Here is an 18,764-nt window from a genome sequence, read left to right on the forward strand (position 1 = left end):
ATACCAAGGAGAAGCACTCAATAAACTAGTCTATGATCATGACTGAAAACAGTCTGTGAGGAGTACACATTATTTTTAAAATAAAGTTTCAATGTGTAGACACTAGCAGTTAGTGCTTAAAACATTTAGCGTTTAATTGTAGTCAGCCAATTCAAAAATTGCTGCAACATTATACCCTCGTCTCAGCATAAATGAATATAATACCAAAAGAATATACACCACAATACAGGTCTGGACAGGTGTCACCTGTTTGAAGGATTTATTGCAACAACCCTTACAATGAGAAGCAGACCTTTAAAGTCTGCTTGACAGTTACATGACAAAAGTGCCAGGCTGTCTTTTTTCAAATTTTAAGCAAATGTGGCTTTCAGCGTGGCCTTTTCTTCTGGGGGTGAGACAGATGGGGGCAGTGAAGAAGGGGAAACAAGTAACCAAGAGCTTGTAATACAGTACATAGATGTTCTTTACTGACAAGCACTACATCAACAAAATTATCAGAATATCACCAATGATCGTGAATAATTTGGATAAAAATCAGGTTTGCAAACTTCTTCATTTGCATCAAATGAGAAAGGTATTTTCCTGCAGCAGTTTATGTTTTCATCTTCTTCATTGTTTAATCCATTTTGTCTTAATTTCAATAGCTTTCCATTTTTTCCTAGTAACACATTAACAACCGCTTGATCAAAGAAACTGATCTTTTGCCATTCCCTACTCATGCCTCCCTCATTTTCACTTCACAGAAGCATATTTATCAATATTTTAAATAACAGAAAATAGGAATATAAATATATGAAGCACTGTACATTTTTCTTGGGGACAATGTCACAAGCAAAAAAAATTTCAGAAAAAATATATGCAACACCACATTTGAATGGACAAGGTGATCACTTTCTTTCAGCAAACTAAATGATGACAAATAAGTGCGTTTCTTTGCTGAAAACCTGTTCATGGTTGATTACAAAATGTACAAACAATCCCAACAGTGTAAAATGCAAGCAAACTGAATCTAAAGTGGATTAATGGCTTATCAAACAAGCCTTTATAATTTTTTGTTTGAAAACCATTTGACAGGTGTAAATGTAAATTGACACGAGTGAACAGCCATTTGTGTGCTTGTGGACACTTATAAATGGGAGACAAAAAACGTTAACGAATCAAAGACATAACTGTTAATGTGAAATCTAATCTACATCTAAGCTAATTAGTAAAATGGAACTTTTCCTACCCCACTACCTGAACTGGGGAAAACAGAAATGTCTCCAGTGAACGTTGAATAGTACAGAAGAGTGAAGACTACGCAGCAAGACCAAACCTCTATGTCTAGAAAGATCAAGCAAAACTTCTCTCTTGCAGAATAGCAAAGAAGGAACAAGTCAATATGGTGTTCTTCTTTCTGTCATGTTAGATCAAGTCAGCGAAAAAGTTTTCCAAAACATTTTATCAAGTTTTGACTGTATTTTACTCAACAAATCCCTTTTTTTGGATGTTAAGAGGTGGATTCCATAACTGATGTTAGCACTGTCTCGTAGAATAGCCTTGCTTTCCTAGACATTATAGTGGTCAATGACTTAGTGATGACAAATATGCTGTAGTCACCACTGGTAAGGTCTATGGATCACCGTTCCAAAAGTATACAGGATATTACTCTGCTCTCAATTCTTTATAAGATTAGATACATTTTACTATCCAGCACGTAAAGCCAAGTTATCTATTGAAGAAAACAGGATATTTGCTAAGACACTACAAGACATAGAACATTATAGACCTGCTTGTGACCCTTAAGCACGTGTAATAAAATAGAACTAATGTACACAAAGCAGCAGCACTAGCAGAAGAATAGTCTTTAACATCTTTACAGAGTGGTTCTAATGTACATAAGCAAGGCTGAAAGAAAACCTTAACATCTTTACAGAGGAGAACTAATGTACATGTAAACACAGAAGAGAGGATTTAATGTCTTTACAAATTACAAATTCTCCAATGATCACACATTGTTTTCTTCTAGACCCCTCATGCCATAAAATATAGAGGTGTTCTGGGTCACACAACCCACTGTCAAAAAGTGTCCACAAAATTCAAAGAGTGGAGACAATCCTGAATATTTGAATCTCGCAAGAAATTCACATTTTCATGACAGTATATTTCTTGACCTATCCTTTATAGTGGCTGCAGTGACAAATTTCTGCTGCAGTCACATCATTCCAGACTAGATTTGTACATCATCCTTCAGCTTTGTATGCACAAGCATTAGTAAAACCACCTTCATGTGGAATTTTTGTGCGAGCAGAAATTATACAAGTACCCACAGCCACCAACAATCAACATTTTCTTCTTCTAATGTACAGATCTCTGCCTTTTGACCAGTCCTCCCCTAACTGGATGACTACTGTTCATTGACAACCTCATTCCTATTACTTTCCCCATTTTTATTTTGCTACAAATGGCCACCTTTTGTTCTATTACTAAAGTTTGTGCCTTTTGGTTAAGCAGATGCTATGCAACCAGCAAAGATATATAAACAAATAAAAAATGTGTTGCCTTTATTGCAGTCAAGTCTATAATAAGCTCATTTGATCACAAGTGGACTGTTTATTTTTCTGGCCCCTGCTCACCTCTTTTCTAGCACAGTTTCCTGCCAGATGTCAGGTGGGTTCGTTTTTTGGTGATACTTTGAACAGCATGACACTAATAAACAGTGGATGGTGGCTTGAACAACTGAGGAAATGATTTAGAAACATTTTATTTTTAGCTTGGCTATTCAGTAACTATTACCTTAACAGTTTTTGATACTAGTAAAAAATGAACATACATGTGAAATGATACACTTCTATAACACATAAAAAACAACTTTTAATACTTCAGTATAAATTACTTAATGTAAATTTATGAATCGTATGCTATAATCCATATACTTATTTTGTATATTATTGCATACAGGTGTTGTCTAAATTTTACAGACATTTCATACAAATATTACATAAAAATTCTTCTGAGAAATAATCGAACACAAAAACTACATCTACATTTTGCCTCAGTTGCTCAGACAATTATCCACAGCACTTTTATGCTCTTCTATTCAAAATATCACAGAAAGTCAGGTGGAAAAACAAAGCAGAAAAGAGGCAATGAGCTTGTTGAAAGAGCATGTTTGCTCTCAAATGATAGGGTCACCAAAAGGATCTATTTGCTGCTCTAAAATAACAGGAATTCTAATCCATTTAGACCATTATCTGAACAGCTAGTATTGCTGCTTTATCTGCGCACCTAAGATGGCTTACCCTTTAAAGGATTCTGGCTAGGTCTTAACGGATGCACACTTCACCCAACAGAAACATTGCTAATTTCTCTGTTTTATTCTCCAAGATTGTGAATAGTCAATGGAAACTTTGTACAATAAGCTTTTGTAATCGACACCCCTGTTGTAGAGTAGAACAACCACCTCAAACACTTAACGATTAATAAACAGACATCAAAGAACAGATTTATGTAAAACATTAAAAGAGAATATGCAACTGTTTGTGTAAGAAGCAGGTTTCCCCAACATGCATCTGTTTATGTACTATATTGTAATCATGTCTCGAAACAAGCAACAGCTCAAAAACAGCCACCACGTCTCTTCTGCATGGCAACAAACAAAATCTCAAAATGATCAACTGCTCACAGACAACAATAAACAAATGTAGAAACAACTGCTCACAGACACCAGCAGTGGGCCCTCCTGGCGCTCTATCATTAGGAAGATGGGGATAATTCAAAACTAGACAAGCTATTCACAAAGCACCAAAAGGATAAAACAGCCGCACACTCACACTTGCTACACACACGCAGGCATCACAAGACTGTGTAAAAACATGCTGATGTACTCTACAGTATTTAGGACTCTGTGAGTTTCAGTTTGTATGTTAGCAAATAATTTATGCATTTGCAAATATAAAAAAGTATAAAGTGATTTGTAAGACTAGGGACTACTACTATTGAGATCTCTATGGCGACCTGGAGAGTGCTCTTATCACTGCCCCCGGATTCTTCGCAGCTTGTTTCTCCACATTTTGGCAGTCTATTGTATGTTTTCGAACTCACAGGCTGTGCAGCACTGGACAAATGAGTTTAACCAGTCTAACACAACATGGAACTTAAGCAAAGAAGCTGGATACCCAAGTTTCACTCTCTAATGTAGTCAGTCCCCATATTGTATTTTGTTAATGCACAACAGCAGCAGCTTTTTGACAAGGGGCAGCAAGCAAAGGTCGGTAGCCATTACAGTGAATGCCCAGACCCTGTGTGTTAAGCTGACTCGAGTAATGTGAGTCACAATCCATTTGTGCACTATTTATTACAGCCAATGCCCGAAGCCAGTGTTGCCAAAAAAAAAAAAGCTAAAAGCTAAACTGTGATAATTCATGCTCTAGTATGTTGATATTTAGGTGAGCTGTTTAGTTCACACCCAACCTTAACCCCATTAATTGACAAGACTGCTGAAAACCTAATGAAGCATTACATTCTTACGTAGACAGAAAAGGCAATAATATACAAAATGAATTAAACCTTTGATAAAGTACACGGTAGCTGATGGAGATAAACACTGTAACATTTGACATAATTGACAGACTACAGTAAAGCCATCAAATTTATGGTTCTCAAACTGTGGAATATGATGGACAACCCCAAAAATGTACCAGTCCACACAAGCATAATATATGTATTTCTTCCCTTAACTAATTTATATTACGTTTTTTTTAAAGCACACATCTAGACTCCAAGATGCAGTACAGCTTTATCATCATCTAAACAAGTGGACACATCTGAAGAATGGTTGCTGATGAGCCAAATCACAGGACCAACCAATGAAAACGTAAAATACAAAACCAGAAAATAACTCTTCCACAGAAGACTTACAAATCACATAATGTCTAAGAGACCTATCACTTTTTAAGAGTAAGTTGTGCTATCCAGGTGTTCATCAAGGAATGCTGCTCTGGCCATCCCTCTTGTATAAAAGTGAAGTATAAGACAAATCATTTGCTTTAAATATTAATTTTTTTTGCTGAACTGTATGGTTTGTTTTAAGATATCTGAGCATGTTTCTAGAAAGATGCTTCTTTTTCTTAAGCTATAACTAACAGAAGATAAAAGTACATTTTTACATGAATGTTTCTAGGGAAAAATCTTGCCCGCATTGTCTTGAGCCAGGCCTGTTTGATATCCTATCAAGCATAGCTATCAGTGGCAGTATGTGTCACAGTGTAATGCATATTCTATAATTCTTGGCAGCAGGTGTAGCAACCTCAAGCCAATAACCTAACCCTTGACAGCAGCTCACCAGGATGCACATGTTCCTCTATGCCTCTGAAGCAGAAGTCAGATATCTTTGCGAGTTATCAGTTCCTGTACTGCTGCTGTCTAGCACCACGCTCATCCTCGGCACACAGCTGGCCCCTCTGTTTGACTTCAGAAGTAGACTAAACGCTGAAAGCTAATCAGCAAGACCAGCCCAAACTGATGTGCAAACAGAGATGAAGATGACGATGATGACAAAAGACGAAACTGACGAAAATGGCAGCCGGACAAGCCACAAGCAGAGGCCCATGGAAGCCACAGCTGACAATAAGAATCACAAGACAAACAGTTCAGGAGCCGGAAGCACCAGTATCATTGGAGTTTGTCTCAGAAACAGTCTTCTTGCCACGTGTCATTCGCTCCAGTTCTGCTGCGGCATCTCGTGTCACTGCTGCTTTGTCTGAAATAGAATGCAAATGGGTAAAGGATACCATGTTCTTTGCCAAAGACCCAGGATAATTATGTAATATAAAAAAACCTCTCACTTCAAACAAGTCTGCCCATTCACAGTGAAACTCCTGGGCTCTGGTAATCAAGAACTTAAGTTGAAATAGCCACAAGAAAAAAAAATACCCCCACCAAGCAATTTTTTAGAGTAAAACATGCTATTCTCAGACTACAAGACATTTGTTTGCATTAGGATTAATTAAAAATGCAGTAAATTAAAGATATAAGGTAGGAAAACTTTTATAATTTTTAAAAAGCTTCAGTGATTTATTTAATATATTTTCTGTTTTCTAGGTGTCTTGATAAACATTTCACCTTCTTGGGACAAAAACCTCTTATATGAGGTGTCAAGAAGATAAATGTCCTCAGAATGGTGTGCATAAAACAGTGTAAATACTGACTATCCAAACTCCTTGTGTGTCACACTAAGGTATGCTCCAATTTTTCTGCAGACAGGGGAAAAAACTGACCTTTTCCTGCTACTGCAGCTCCCGTCTTTTTGTTCAGCAGGCTGTTAAAAAAATTGGCTAGCATTCCCTCTGTGGCTGCCCCAGGTGGTGCCCCTTTAGAATCCTACAAGACAGCATGCAACATTACAATGGCTATAAAAGCAGCAGATATCTGCAACACTGAGTCATGGCCATGCAGAAATTCCCATCATTAAGGTAAACTTTCCACCTAATTTCATAGCTACATAGCTATTTTCTAAAGTCATCTGACGTTCTCATCTTATAATACATGCACACAACCCAAACATTATGGCAAGCTATATTAAAGTTCAAACACTATCTCATAACCCAGTTATTCAATTTTAGTTATTTTATTTCATAGCGCAGCCCAAACAAAATGGCAAGCTACAGTAAGTTCAGATACTGATTATAGATATCATGAAAGTATTTAGGATGTGGGATTAATTTTTAAAAAAACTCTACAAGTCAATCACAATAAAGGAGCATATTGATCTGCCTTAAACAGAAAACATTAGTCTGCAAAACAACAACAAAAAAAGGTACTAATTATAAAATTATAAGTTGAACAATATTCATGTCAGATCGCCTCAACAACTACAACAGGCAGTGACAACTGGCAGTCCATTTTTAAACAAACTGACATGAAGTAAAACTTTTCAAATATGTATAGCGTATACAATACTGTGCATGTACACATGCATGTACACGTACACATTCATGCAGACAGAAACTAACACCTTCAAACACAAACAGCAATATTAAGCCTCAAATACTTGAAATACATCTGGCACCCTATGAATGCATTCACAAATGCATAATACTATTCTACATAAACTGTAGATGGAAAACAATCCCGTCAGGTCCTCATAATGTATGATGAAAAGTCTAATTTATAACATTTGCTTTGCCAACAGAATAAAATTTTGTGGGAAGATGGTCTAGATAGTTTTTAGTTATGACTATTTTCACAAAAAAAGAGACTATTTTCTCTGTCACAGCTCAGCCTGAAGGTAGTGTAATCAAAATATGATGCAAAAGAACCTTTCCTGCTACTTCTCAATACAATATATTGCACACAGGTCTTTAAAAAAAGACCCAATGCCTTCCCAAATTTTTCTTATAATTCATAACTTCCTTAAAAACCAAATCTAATCTAATACTAATACTTGGCTTCTAAGTTGAAGTTAGGAGACCTGTATAGTGCATTAAATATCTAATACAAGTTCAGGAAACCTATAGAGCACACTTGAGCCCATGAATTAGTTCGTCACTGGGGAGTATTAGAATGTCATTTGAAAAAGGTGAGTCTTAAGTTGTCACTGGGAACCACTACTGTTCACTAAACTGAAAAAGGGGATTTTTGAACAAATATTTCAAATGACAAGCCATTTTATTCCCTTTTGTCTGCACCAGAATTAAGTGTGTTACATTCAAATAATTTCTGGGTAACTTTTAAACATTTTACAGATTATGATTTCACATGTATTTCACAGTTAAGATTTGTATTTATAGAGATATTTAGTTTGAAAGTGAACGAATGTCCAGTTTATAATCATACAGCACCACTGAGCTCAGTGATCATCAACAACCTGCACCACAACGTGCCAAGATCATGCGACAGTATTACAACAGTATTACAGCAGATGCTTTTGGCTAGTCACAGCACAAGCACGATGATCCTGTTAAGAACATATCAAGAATACTAAGACAACTACAATATTTTCTGTTTAACTTGAACAGGTATCTTCCTGATATTAAGAACATATCAAGACACAATAATTTCTGCCTTATTTTAACACATCCTCCTGAATATAAGATGCCTGGTTTGGTGGGTGGAAAAAAGGACTTTCTTTCTTGACTAAGCTGCTAACATTATTTCAAAATAAGGTATATTTGCTCCAGGCAAAAGTGTACTGGCAGCTTGAGAACAGTGATTAGTGAAGCTGGAAAAAAGCATGCGTACATGTTCTACTGCTACCTTTCCACGCATTGGTGATGTCTGAGCAGCTCCAGCACGCTCAGGAGTTCGTTGAGTAGGTGGACGAGCTGCACGAGGTGTTGCTGGTTCCTGCAATAAGAAAAGACAACCATAGAAACCTAAGCATTTCTATGCTGATTGTGTGCCCATGTGATTAGTGGTGCTATGTCAAATTTGATCATGTGATTCTGCCCAGCCCTAATCAGATTTTCTAAAAGACTGGCTGTGTATAAGCCTTTACAAGATAATTCACCTAGGAAAAGCAAAGAATTACTGAGTGGCTGGCTGACTGATTCTAAAGCATGCCATTTTAATCTAAAACGGTTTTCAAAGATAATGGACGTGTTTCATGAAACCCTTTTGCTGCAAATGATGAAAACAACAGTAATAATAATAGTAAACATGATAATAGTAAGATGAACTTGTATAATTGTTACCATCTGTGTGTGTGGACAGTCCAGCACAAAAAAAAATGCATTACTCAAATTGAATAAAGAAGTTCACAAAAAGGAAGCAAGTAGTAAGATTGCAGCAGAGTAGTCAATGATTATCTCAGCAGCCAAACATCTGTGTACTTGTGTGTGGAGGAGATGGGGTTGAATTTGTGGTGTGTGTATAGAGAGAGAGAGAGAGAGAGAATGCATGTGTGCCTGTACTTGCTTGATTGCATGCATGTGGATGTTGTACTGGTATTCTGACATGGAGGACAGTACTGAAACACTACTCACCCCAGGTTGACCAGCAGCTGGTTGCTTGGCAAGCTGTGTCTGCTGCTTCATTAGAAAGATTTGTTCATCTTCAGCAACCACCTCTGCATCACGTTGTACGGACTTCAAGACAGAGAAAAGAAAATCATTGTATCCCTAATAAAATTTTGATAGTTAAATGATAGATGTTTATATTGTAGCAAAGAAAGCAATGTTCTGAACAGCTTCAAAGGTCAAGATTTCAGACTGCAAAAGAATCCTTTACTTAAAATTGGATCTAAAATGCAAATGAAAAAGCAGTACATGATCACTGCATTACTTCATCAAGTAACATCACAAAGCTGAGACACTATCTGCTTGAAGTAGTTATTGAAATGCTGTGCATTGCCTACATGAATTTCAAGACTGTAGCAGATAATTTTGAGTCCAACTACAAAAAGTAGAAATGCACCATTGAAACCATTGTTTTAAATGTTTTGCACTAACAAAAACAAGCAATATAATGTTTATGAGCAATTCAGTATGCTGTCCTATTAAGAATACAATAAAAGAGCAACACATTCCACGCATTTGTAGGGCGCCCTCATGGCCACACTCTCTTCACGAAGTCTTATGATGATCTTTGTTATGTAATCACACTGTCATAAAGTTCTCTTCTGATGATGATTTTTCTTGTTATATAATCACATTTTCAGACGTTTCTCCTGTTGTTGGTCTAAATTTATAACATGATCTGTCCTTGGAGAAACATATCACATTCATTACCACTAAGTGTTAACTACATCTACACCATCCCTACATCCTAAACCATCCCAAATCTTTTTGATTGCCAAGTGGCTCAAGTGAAAGAGCACAGAACCTGTGCTGTGAGGATTGCTGGTCATGACTTGTTTTCCACGGTTCTCTCTTTTTTCATAGGTACATTTCGACAGATTTTAAACGTATATAATCCTATTGGGTGGGGGTGTTGGCACTGTCACCTAAGGCAGAGTACTACCTTTTTTACTGTTTTCTATTGAGAGACTATTCATTGTACTTCGTGCAATTCTCCCAAAAAGAGAAGAAACCCTATTTTAAGATGCTTGTACTCACCTTTCTTAAGATAGGCTTAACTATTGTGTCCTCAAAGTTGTCATCAGGCTTGACAGAAGTCATATTTTCATACAGAATGCTTATTTTCTTCTCATTGTCCCAGCCGCTGGGTCTGTAACACCAACACCCCTGACCATTATTATATTCAAGATGCTGAAGTGAAAACATCAATAAAGCTTTTTTATTTTGCTTATCCGAAGAGTCTTAAGAAGTCAGCCCTACATTTTTAATGATGGTGATGCTGATCATGATCATGATGATAATAATGAGCATTTACAAGGGACCCAAATATGGCATCAAGGCATACTCACATGAGGAACAATCAACTAACAGAAAAGAGAACGAAAAGAATTATGAAAGAAGGGCATCTTGAGTGATGATCTACAAGCAGCACAGCTAAATGGAGAATAGCTAATGTTAATAGAATAAAAAATTGAAAGATGAGATTCTTAACCAGAGAATATACAATAACCAAGCAAAGAGCATCTGAGCTGCTTATGCCCAATAAGCCCCAAAGAACGGCCTTAAAATACACAAAAGGTCAATCTACATGTGCCTCTTCCCCTTCCCAGAAAGAAATAAACAAGACACCATCATTACAAACTAGTGAAAGCAGGGCATTTTCTCACATTTCAGCCACTTTAACCTTAATTTCATGGTGTATTCAAACATCACTAACTATAATGCTGTAGAAATAAATCACCTTATGCCAAATTTAATTAAATTTAACAGCATATAAGTAAACACTGCAGTAATGACAACATTTGTGGATGACCTTGCAATGGATAACAGACAGTATATGTAGGCAGTTATCAACTATACATTATATGATGAATTATAATTCTGAGAATATGGAAAACAAAGAGACAGCTTTCAAACCACACGCAGATGGGGTGGAACGAAAAATAGTATTTTAAAATTTGTCTATTTTTCATTTTAGACATCTAGCAGAATACATAAATTTAAGATTTCCTGCAGTATGAACACATAATCTCTTGCAAAGAAGTGTGTCTATCCATATTGTAGCTAGTAACGTTCTTTTCGGATGACTTGACATTTACTAACTAGCCACATAATTGCACGCTATATTTTCAGATTTTTAGGCCCATCCATGAAAATGTAAAAGCAGACCACTCTCCATCCCATTTTCTAGAAGCCACAGTTAGTTTAGTTAGTTTAGTAAGTTTAGTCCTTGTTGCTCCTTTGAGGAGCGTAAGGCCGCAACTACACCTCACCAACAGATTCGGTTTTGGGCAACCCCCTTCAGTTGGGCCTAGGTGGTTCCGATGTCCAAAGCCGCAGTTGTTTTTCCTTATTTAGTCATGCGAGGTACTTACACAAACACGGAGTCCCGCTCCACAACATAGGCTGATGTGCTGAAGGGGAATCCATATATCCTGTGGACTAGATAGCGATAAAGCAGTTCACAGTTTCGCTCATCTTTCACTGATGTGTAGAACAGAGCAGCTCCAACTGATGTTCGTCAAGAAAAATCAACTTTTATCATTGAGATTTTAGCTTTCAAAAGAGACAGCCAAGATCTGAAGCAACAATACATTATGTGGTGATGATGATGTGCTGAATACATATCCAATTGTTATAATTCCAGCAAGGGAAAAAAAGACAAATGCAGATAAACAGATTTCATACAGCATATTTGTGATGGCAAAGTATATTTTATACAACACATTTTTCATATCAAAATATGCTTCAGACAGCAACTGCAAGAGCTGACAAATTAACAACAATTGAATGTGAAAGTCAAGATACAAGCTACATCAAGAAATATTGCCAGTTTGAAGGCAGGCTCTGTATCCTGGCAGAAGTTACTGGGTGGTACCATAAAGTTATAGGACACAAGGTTTAAGTTTAGGTTGAGAGGTTAGGGTTAGTGTATCAACTGGGTGAAGCAGACAATGTGACATAGGATTTCATGATTTTATCTCCTGTTCCTCCATTTATGTCTAATCATAAATCATACACTGGAGTAATTGATTAAGCCCTCAGTTGCTGGCCCCATAAATTTGTTCTACAAACACACTGCTTTCTTAAATTAGTCCCCTCGGTCTCACTCATGCAAATAAAGCCACTGCAATCACTACACTCTGTATTAGCTGCATTACTAGGAACTACCTGTAAGATGAAACATTGTCTCTACATGCCTCTATCAATTTGCTCAAAATTATCAAAATATTGTCTCCAAACACTTTCCCCATATTCTACATCCACATCACTTATCTCAGAACATATCAAAAGGATACATTTCAAACAGAAACTTCCTAATATACTGCTGGATGAAGTCAAAGTGCTCTTCTCTAAAATCATGCTCCTTTTCCAAAGTTGAAACTGCATCACACTGAAAATGAGGTAGAGAAATGTTTGTATTTATTGTGTGTCGAATCCCCACCTCAGTCACATACAAAACCACAATGCAGCTGAAGGGCTAATATTTCTAAAGCAACAAATACCACCAGCACTGTCCAGCTATAAGTATCAACAGTGATTTAGAAAAGTCACTTAAACAATGGAAAAGTTATATGACAACAACAATTATGGACAGATGGTGCTCTCTGTAAGCACCGAAGAATGAGCAAGCATTTCTAAACTAATGTGCAACAATCAACATACTGAAGATTTTAAAATGATCTCTCAGTTGAGATCAGACAGACACTAACCTACGTGTTGTGTGTGCCAACTATTTCCATTCCTCTAGACACTTTTTCATACAATAGTAAGAACATGACCATGGTTGTCTTGTTCCAAAATTAACTAAACTGTACATGTGGAAAAATATCTCTTTTCTTTTCATTCCTATGGTAGTGGTACTAGCATTCATACAATACTGAAAATATGCATCATGTTATGCATGCACAGTGACACACTAACCTTTGTTAGAACTACAACTATTGGAATTCCTAAATTCTGAGTCAGTGTATTGGGGCTGAGGGGGAGTACAACTTTCTCCTCATCTGAGACAGGTGCAGAAGGGTGGAGGGGATTGGCATCCCCTCTTGGAGGTGCTGGCGAGCTGGTCTGAGATTCTTCTGGCTCCTGATAATCTTGGTAAAAGCGCACCACTGCACATAGAAAAAAAAAAGAGTAAAAGAAATATAAGCCAAACATCATCTCATATGCAAACAGAGCAGCAATTCAATTCATTTACATAAATGTTGCTTTAATTTAGGTCTAACTTTTTTTTTAAAAAAGAACAAGACTGGGGAGCTTTTGAAAAATACGAAGCTTCAACTTTTAAAACTTTATATCTTTTAAAAAATCATTTAAGAGGTACAAAAACACAAATATATATTCAATTTAATGAGTGGGAGGATGAATGATAACCAAAATAAACAGAACCCCGACACCAAAAGATCCACAACTCTATCAGACTAGGACCTACTTGCGTTACATATTACAAGCACCATCAATATCTGTAATGGCCTACAACACCTTAATCTTCAGCATCCGAACTTAGGAAATAGGGTTCTTCACAAGCACACTTTTTTAAATTCTGTAAAAATCAAAATTATACTAAATGAAATTTTAGGAAGACAAATACAACATAATGAAAGTACTGTCATCTAAAGCTGTGTAACACAACCCTAACCCTTGACACTACAAATGTACATGGCTGTTTGCTAGAGCCAATGGACTATCTAGGATATATTAGAATTACACAGGAAATTCAGATCAATACATAGACCTCTGTGAATGAGAATGTTTGTAGGCTTGTATCTCAAGAATGATAAGGACGTTTCTTTCAATATTAAAAAAAATAATTACCCTAATTGGGAATATTTTGGGGGTGTATTGGGACAGAGGGGTGTTAAATGGCCTGATATCATCTGCAAATCCTATTTATAAACAACTCACAAACATGATCATTTCAATCTTGGTACTCAAACTACTCTAGACTGTTGGCAAAACCCCACAAATAACACCCTCGTCCCCTCCCACATCCTCTCTTAGCCCTTAATGGGTCATGGTGGCATGTGATGACATTAACATCAATTTTATATCATTGAAGAATGAAGAAACAGTGTATAAAATTTATCATTACACTCTTGAAAAACACATTACAAGAGCCTGTAACAACAGTGTGACTAAATCTACTCACAGCTCTGTTCATACTCTCTCATCTGTTCTGGAGGGATGCGCAGTTTGTCTATGTGTTCCCGAAGCACTGTGAGCCACTTGTTGAGGGCCTCAGCAATGAACCAAGGCTGGGCCATAGAGGCCACCAGTAAGACCAGGGTGTCAGCAAAGTTCTCCTCTGTTAAAGCATACTTTAGAAGTCCTGTGTGAGACTGGTCCCCATCCAATACCCAGACATTGAGGCGAGCTTGCTCTGTAAACATTACAGAAAAAGTCTGTCTACCAAACACAGATGATGACTGCATAATGTGCCAGCTAGAAATTAAACAGTGTAATTGGGAATATGAAATGCATCTGTCAGTTATACAGGGGATCAACAAATTTCCATGAAGGAATTCAAGCAGGTTTTGTTAATTAAGTTACATATATCCAAATTTAAAATGAAGAAATTATAAGTACACTATAGTATTATAAAAATGGAAACAGTGATTAAAGTTCTTTATGATAAACCTTCAAATTATTTTGCTTTGTGACAGTGTCACATATGCATATACAGGCACTAAAAGACATGCATGAATCTGACACAGAATGACCAGGAAAAAAACCCAAAACAACCCATTACCATCACGGTATTCATCCCGGACATCAATATAGTAGTATTCTAGGCCAGCCCCTTTCTTGGGATCCTCCATACCCTGTAGTTTGGCAATCAGTGTTGTTTTTCCACACTCATTATCACCTGTTTCAATAAACAATCAAAAGTACATGGGGACTCAATATTCATTTAATAACAACAATGGATTGAAACTGAGCATTTACCTACGACAAAAAAGAATCAATATCCTTTGATAAAAAACACAACACTGTCCGAGCTGATAGACCGCACAGGACTTTTAAAGCAGAACAGGCACAAATTAAACAAGAGCATTGTGGTAGGTTTAGAATTCCTAGAACCACATGTTATCTGCACTCATTTATTCCTGCTGCTATTTAGATACATAACCAACTCACGCACTGGACACTTTTAGCGAGCCTCTGTAGGTCAGTGTTGACAAAATAACCATAATTATTTTTATAACAATTGCATTATAAAATCTTTGACAGACTATCACATGTATTAATAATAATAGCAAGCCCCCTGTTGGATCACCACCTTGCCGCGGTCGGGGGGCTTGCGTGTCTCGATGACCCTAAGAGCTATGCCGACAGGAGCATCGGCTCCTAGCAGGGTCACCCAAGTCGGACAGGTCGAAGGGTAGAGACCAGACAAAGAGGGTCCATGAGTGCTGAAGTCGGAGGTGGTGGGCCGCAAGGCGCACCTCTGAAATAACCACACCACCACGCAACACAGCCTTATGCCACTTGGAGAAGTACTAGGGCGTGTGCAGCACGCAGCTGTGCTGGGGGCTGGAAGATCACGTGAATGAAGTCATTTCAATGGTCGGAATGCATATGAATGAGGTCACACAAACTTTTGACCTGAGGAAGAAAAGAATTAGGAAAAATAGGAGGAAAAAGTTTTTTTCTAGTGAAGTAAAACAGAAGTTAATTCTGTGATACTATTGACACGCGATAGCACCACCCTCGCAAGTACCTGATAGGGCGTAAAACAGTGCTACACCTCGTGTGGCTGAAGCGTGCAGGAGTGGAGGGACTGTTACAAAAATCTGCTGTGCGCAAAAAGGAAAAAAATTTCCTGTGAAAAAACCATTACTGAGACAGTGTTGCCAAGCTGGCATATTCAGTCCAGTGAGCTAGAAGGTGTTCGAACCTAGGGAGTGAGTGTGCGGCATGAGAAGGACCTCTTATGTGGTGTATTTGTGGGAAAAGTGTTGTCCCCTTAGATATTACTTGAGTGACGTGATATTTTCTTATTTCTTATTGGATTAGACAGCGAATTTTAACGCATCTGTTGGGATGCATCATGGAAACAATATGTGCAAGGTGAGGCGCAACCGATGGGATGTGAGTGTGCGGGGGGGATCGTGGGGGGTAATTGGTGTGTTTACGCCGTGGATCAGCAGCTAAGCTATATTACGGCAAGCAAGCCGCCAAATCCCGGGACTGTAAACAGGGGTCCACTGCAGTTCGAAGGAAAGCTATCAGCTGATGCCTGAGACAGGTGAGCGCGAAAGGAGACAATTAACTTGTTTGGTGTAGAAACCACATTAAAGACTTGTCATTACAAGACTGAATGGATCTATGAGCTTGTGTTTGGAGATTCCTTATTTTGAGGCTGAGTGTTGAATTACCCTTGGTACGGCATACGACTCCCCATTTTCCATTAGTATCTTAGTTTCTGTTAAAAGTAAAGTAATTATTCTTGTTTATTGTTGGCAGATACATAGTTCAAAAGAGCACATGGACGTATCGAACTTCGGCCGGCAATTTATTTGGTGCGTGTTAGATAAATGCGAAATTTACGAACAAAACTAGCCAACTTAGCTAGATGCAAGCAGGCTGAGTTGTGTTAGGGATGTGAAAGACGGGATGCATATGGAATGCCATGCAGGTCCGATGGCCAGACGGTCGGGGGGTCGTGTATCGCACGGTAGCGCTGTTGTCTATCAAATTTCGCTTTGTTTGGTTTCGTGTTTCTCCCCACTACACTGACAGCAAAGCAGTATCGATGCAGAATGTTATGCAGGAGATAGCTACTCTCATTAGTTCTCAATATGCTAAGAATAAATTTCCTTGGTTTACTCAATGCCTCGCGACTGCATTTGAACTCGTAGTTGCAGGAACATAAGGGCGAAAGATATCATGGTAATAATTCCCCAACACATTTTTTTACAATTGTGTTGCAACGAGAACACCACTTTTTGAGTTAAATGTAGATAAAATTAAACAAAATATATGGCGGATCTGTACACGCAGACCTCGCGATCTAATATCCGCAAACGAAAATTTCCTTAGGAGAATCAAAGATTCGAAATACTGTTGCTCCATTTCTTCGAAATCTCGCGTTGCTCGACAATAATAAATTCATTGAAACTTCACGGTCCCTAGTGCCTGTTTCTTGGATTAACTTCATTCACGCCAGCCTCAAATGGGACTAGACCACTGAAAACATATTGTTAACCACGTGATGCCAGCAAGCATGCTCTAGCCTCTAGTGGCGTCGCGGACTAGCCGTCTTTGTTCCTACTGCTCTGCAAAAGACCCATGGCTTGGGGACTATATTCCGTGTGTGCTTGGATATGAAGTCTGTTCGGCTCCGCTATTGCTACTGTATGTTCAAGTCTCTCCGGCAGGTTTCGTGTGCGTCCACAGACACAGCTCCGAGCTCCCTAGAAATCCTATGCCATTGTCCATATTCTGTGCTCGAGTAATCTGGTTCAAGAAGGAGGGATTTAGCTTCTTGTTGAATCATGACACAGGATAGTCAGGAAAATGCTTGCATGCTTTCTTTCATACGACTGAACAATTGTAAGCGGGCAATACGTTATAAGTAGGTAATGTTAATACTCCTATGCCTCGATATGTAGAAGCGCAAGACGCACTGAAATTCTGTGTGCATCTGCAGTCCAGCTGCTCATAGAGCTGTTAATAGTATGTGTGTGTGTGTGCGTGCATGATGTTGCAAATAGACCTTCTACCAATGGAAATGGAGATGTGATAGTCCCGAAGCATTTCTCACATGATGTTCTCCAGGTAGGAACTGACTCTCAGGTCTCTAGGACCCCGCTTGACAGATGCCGAATTTTTCTGCGAAAAAGAAAGATACCTTAATTGGGGTGTCTCGAAAGTACATGAACTGGCTCACTCGAGCTGCTAGATGGTACATTATCGTTTGTTGACTTAAACAAGGTCTTCTTGGTTGTAGGATTTTGGCATCACTCAACAGGATGATCTAATATTCTAAATTAAATAAGAGCATTTCTATTCTGAGTGATCAAAGGAATTAATTTAGTGTAAAATTTTACAAAGCTGATTACCAAGACCAAAAGTGGACCTTATTTGGGTTGACAATTGGACGCAAACTGGAGCTGTACTCCTTCAATATACTCGCCTCAATGAAAAAGCAAGAGACCCACATCATTACAATGAATCATAATTCAGTTCATAACCTCTGTTCATTTTAACAGGAGTCTGTCACTACCAGAAGCAATGTCCTTAACCTAAGTAGCTGTTAAAAAGAGAAGGGGTGAGGGACATTAGAGGCAACCAGCTGACAGGGGTCTCCAGTCTTAGTCTGTCCTCTGTCTATACATTAAGTTTGGGTATCTTTTTAAATTTTGAAATTATTCAACTGAAATCTAGCTTTGTTTTCTTCTATGTATCCTAACAACAGGGATAAGAGTGTCTTTAGATAAGGTATAGAGGATCCTTCTAAAGCATCTCATCTCTGTTGTCTTTATTTTTTTAAAGTCAGCTACATCCAGATTTCAGGGAAGTGTGGATATGGTTAAAGAGAGTGATTTGTTCCTTTTAGCAAAAACAGTGTGTTTTTAGATGTGAGTAAAGATGCTGTAGGCACAATTACAGAGAGTGATTAGAGACCTGAATGTAGCAGAATATACAAAAGACTGCATAAATTCTAATAATACAGTCTACTGCAGATGTCACAGCTTTAATCCTTATCATTATTAAATTTAAACATAAACCGTAACTTAAAAATACTGAACAGTGCTTTCA

General features: G+C 37.9%; 1 protein-coding gene across 1 annotated transcript; it reads right to left on the reverse strand.

Annotated features, from left to right (window-relative positions):
- Window positions 1-230: 230 nt before the first annotated feature.
- On the reverse strand, window positions 231-14,865 carry LOC112576640 (cytoplasmic dynein 1 light intermediate chain 2-like; the record flags this gene model as incomplete). Its single annotated transcript, XM_025259247.1, is given in 11 exon segments — window positions 231-5,740; window positions 6,258-6,360; window positions 8,236-8,325; window positions 8,964-9,065; window positions 10,035-10,146; window positions 11,372-11,507; window positions 12,296-12,308; window positions 12,310-12,390; window positions 12,921-13,111; window positions 14,149-14,379; window positions 14,749-14,865. Coding segments are annotated over 11 exon segments (1,286 nt in total), but the record flags the coding sequence as incomplete, so codon positions are not given.
- Between the last annotated feature and the right edge of the window lie 3,899 nt (window positions 14,866-18,764).

This window comes from Pomacea canaliculata, linkage group LG12, assembly GCF_003073045.1.
Source record: "Pomacea canaliculata isolate SZHN2017 linkage group LG12, ASM307304v1, whole genome shotgun sequence".
Lineage (NCBI taxonomy): Eukaryota > Metazoa > Mollusca > Gastropoda > Architaenioglossa > Ampullariidae > Pomacea > Pomacea canaliculata.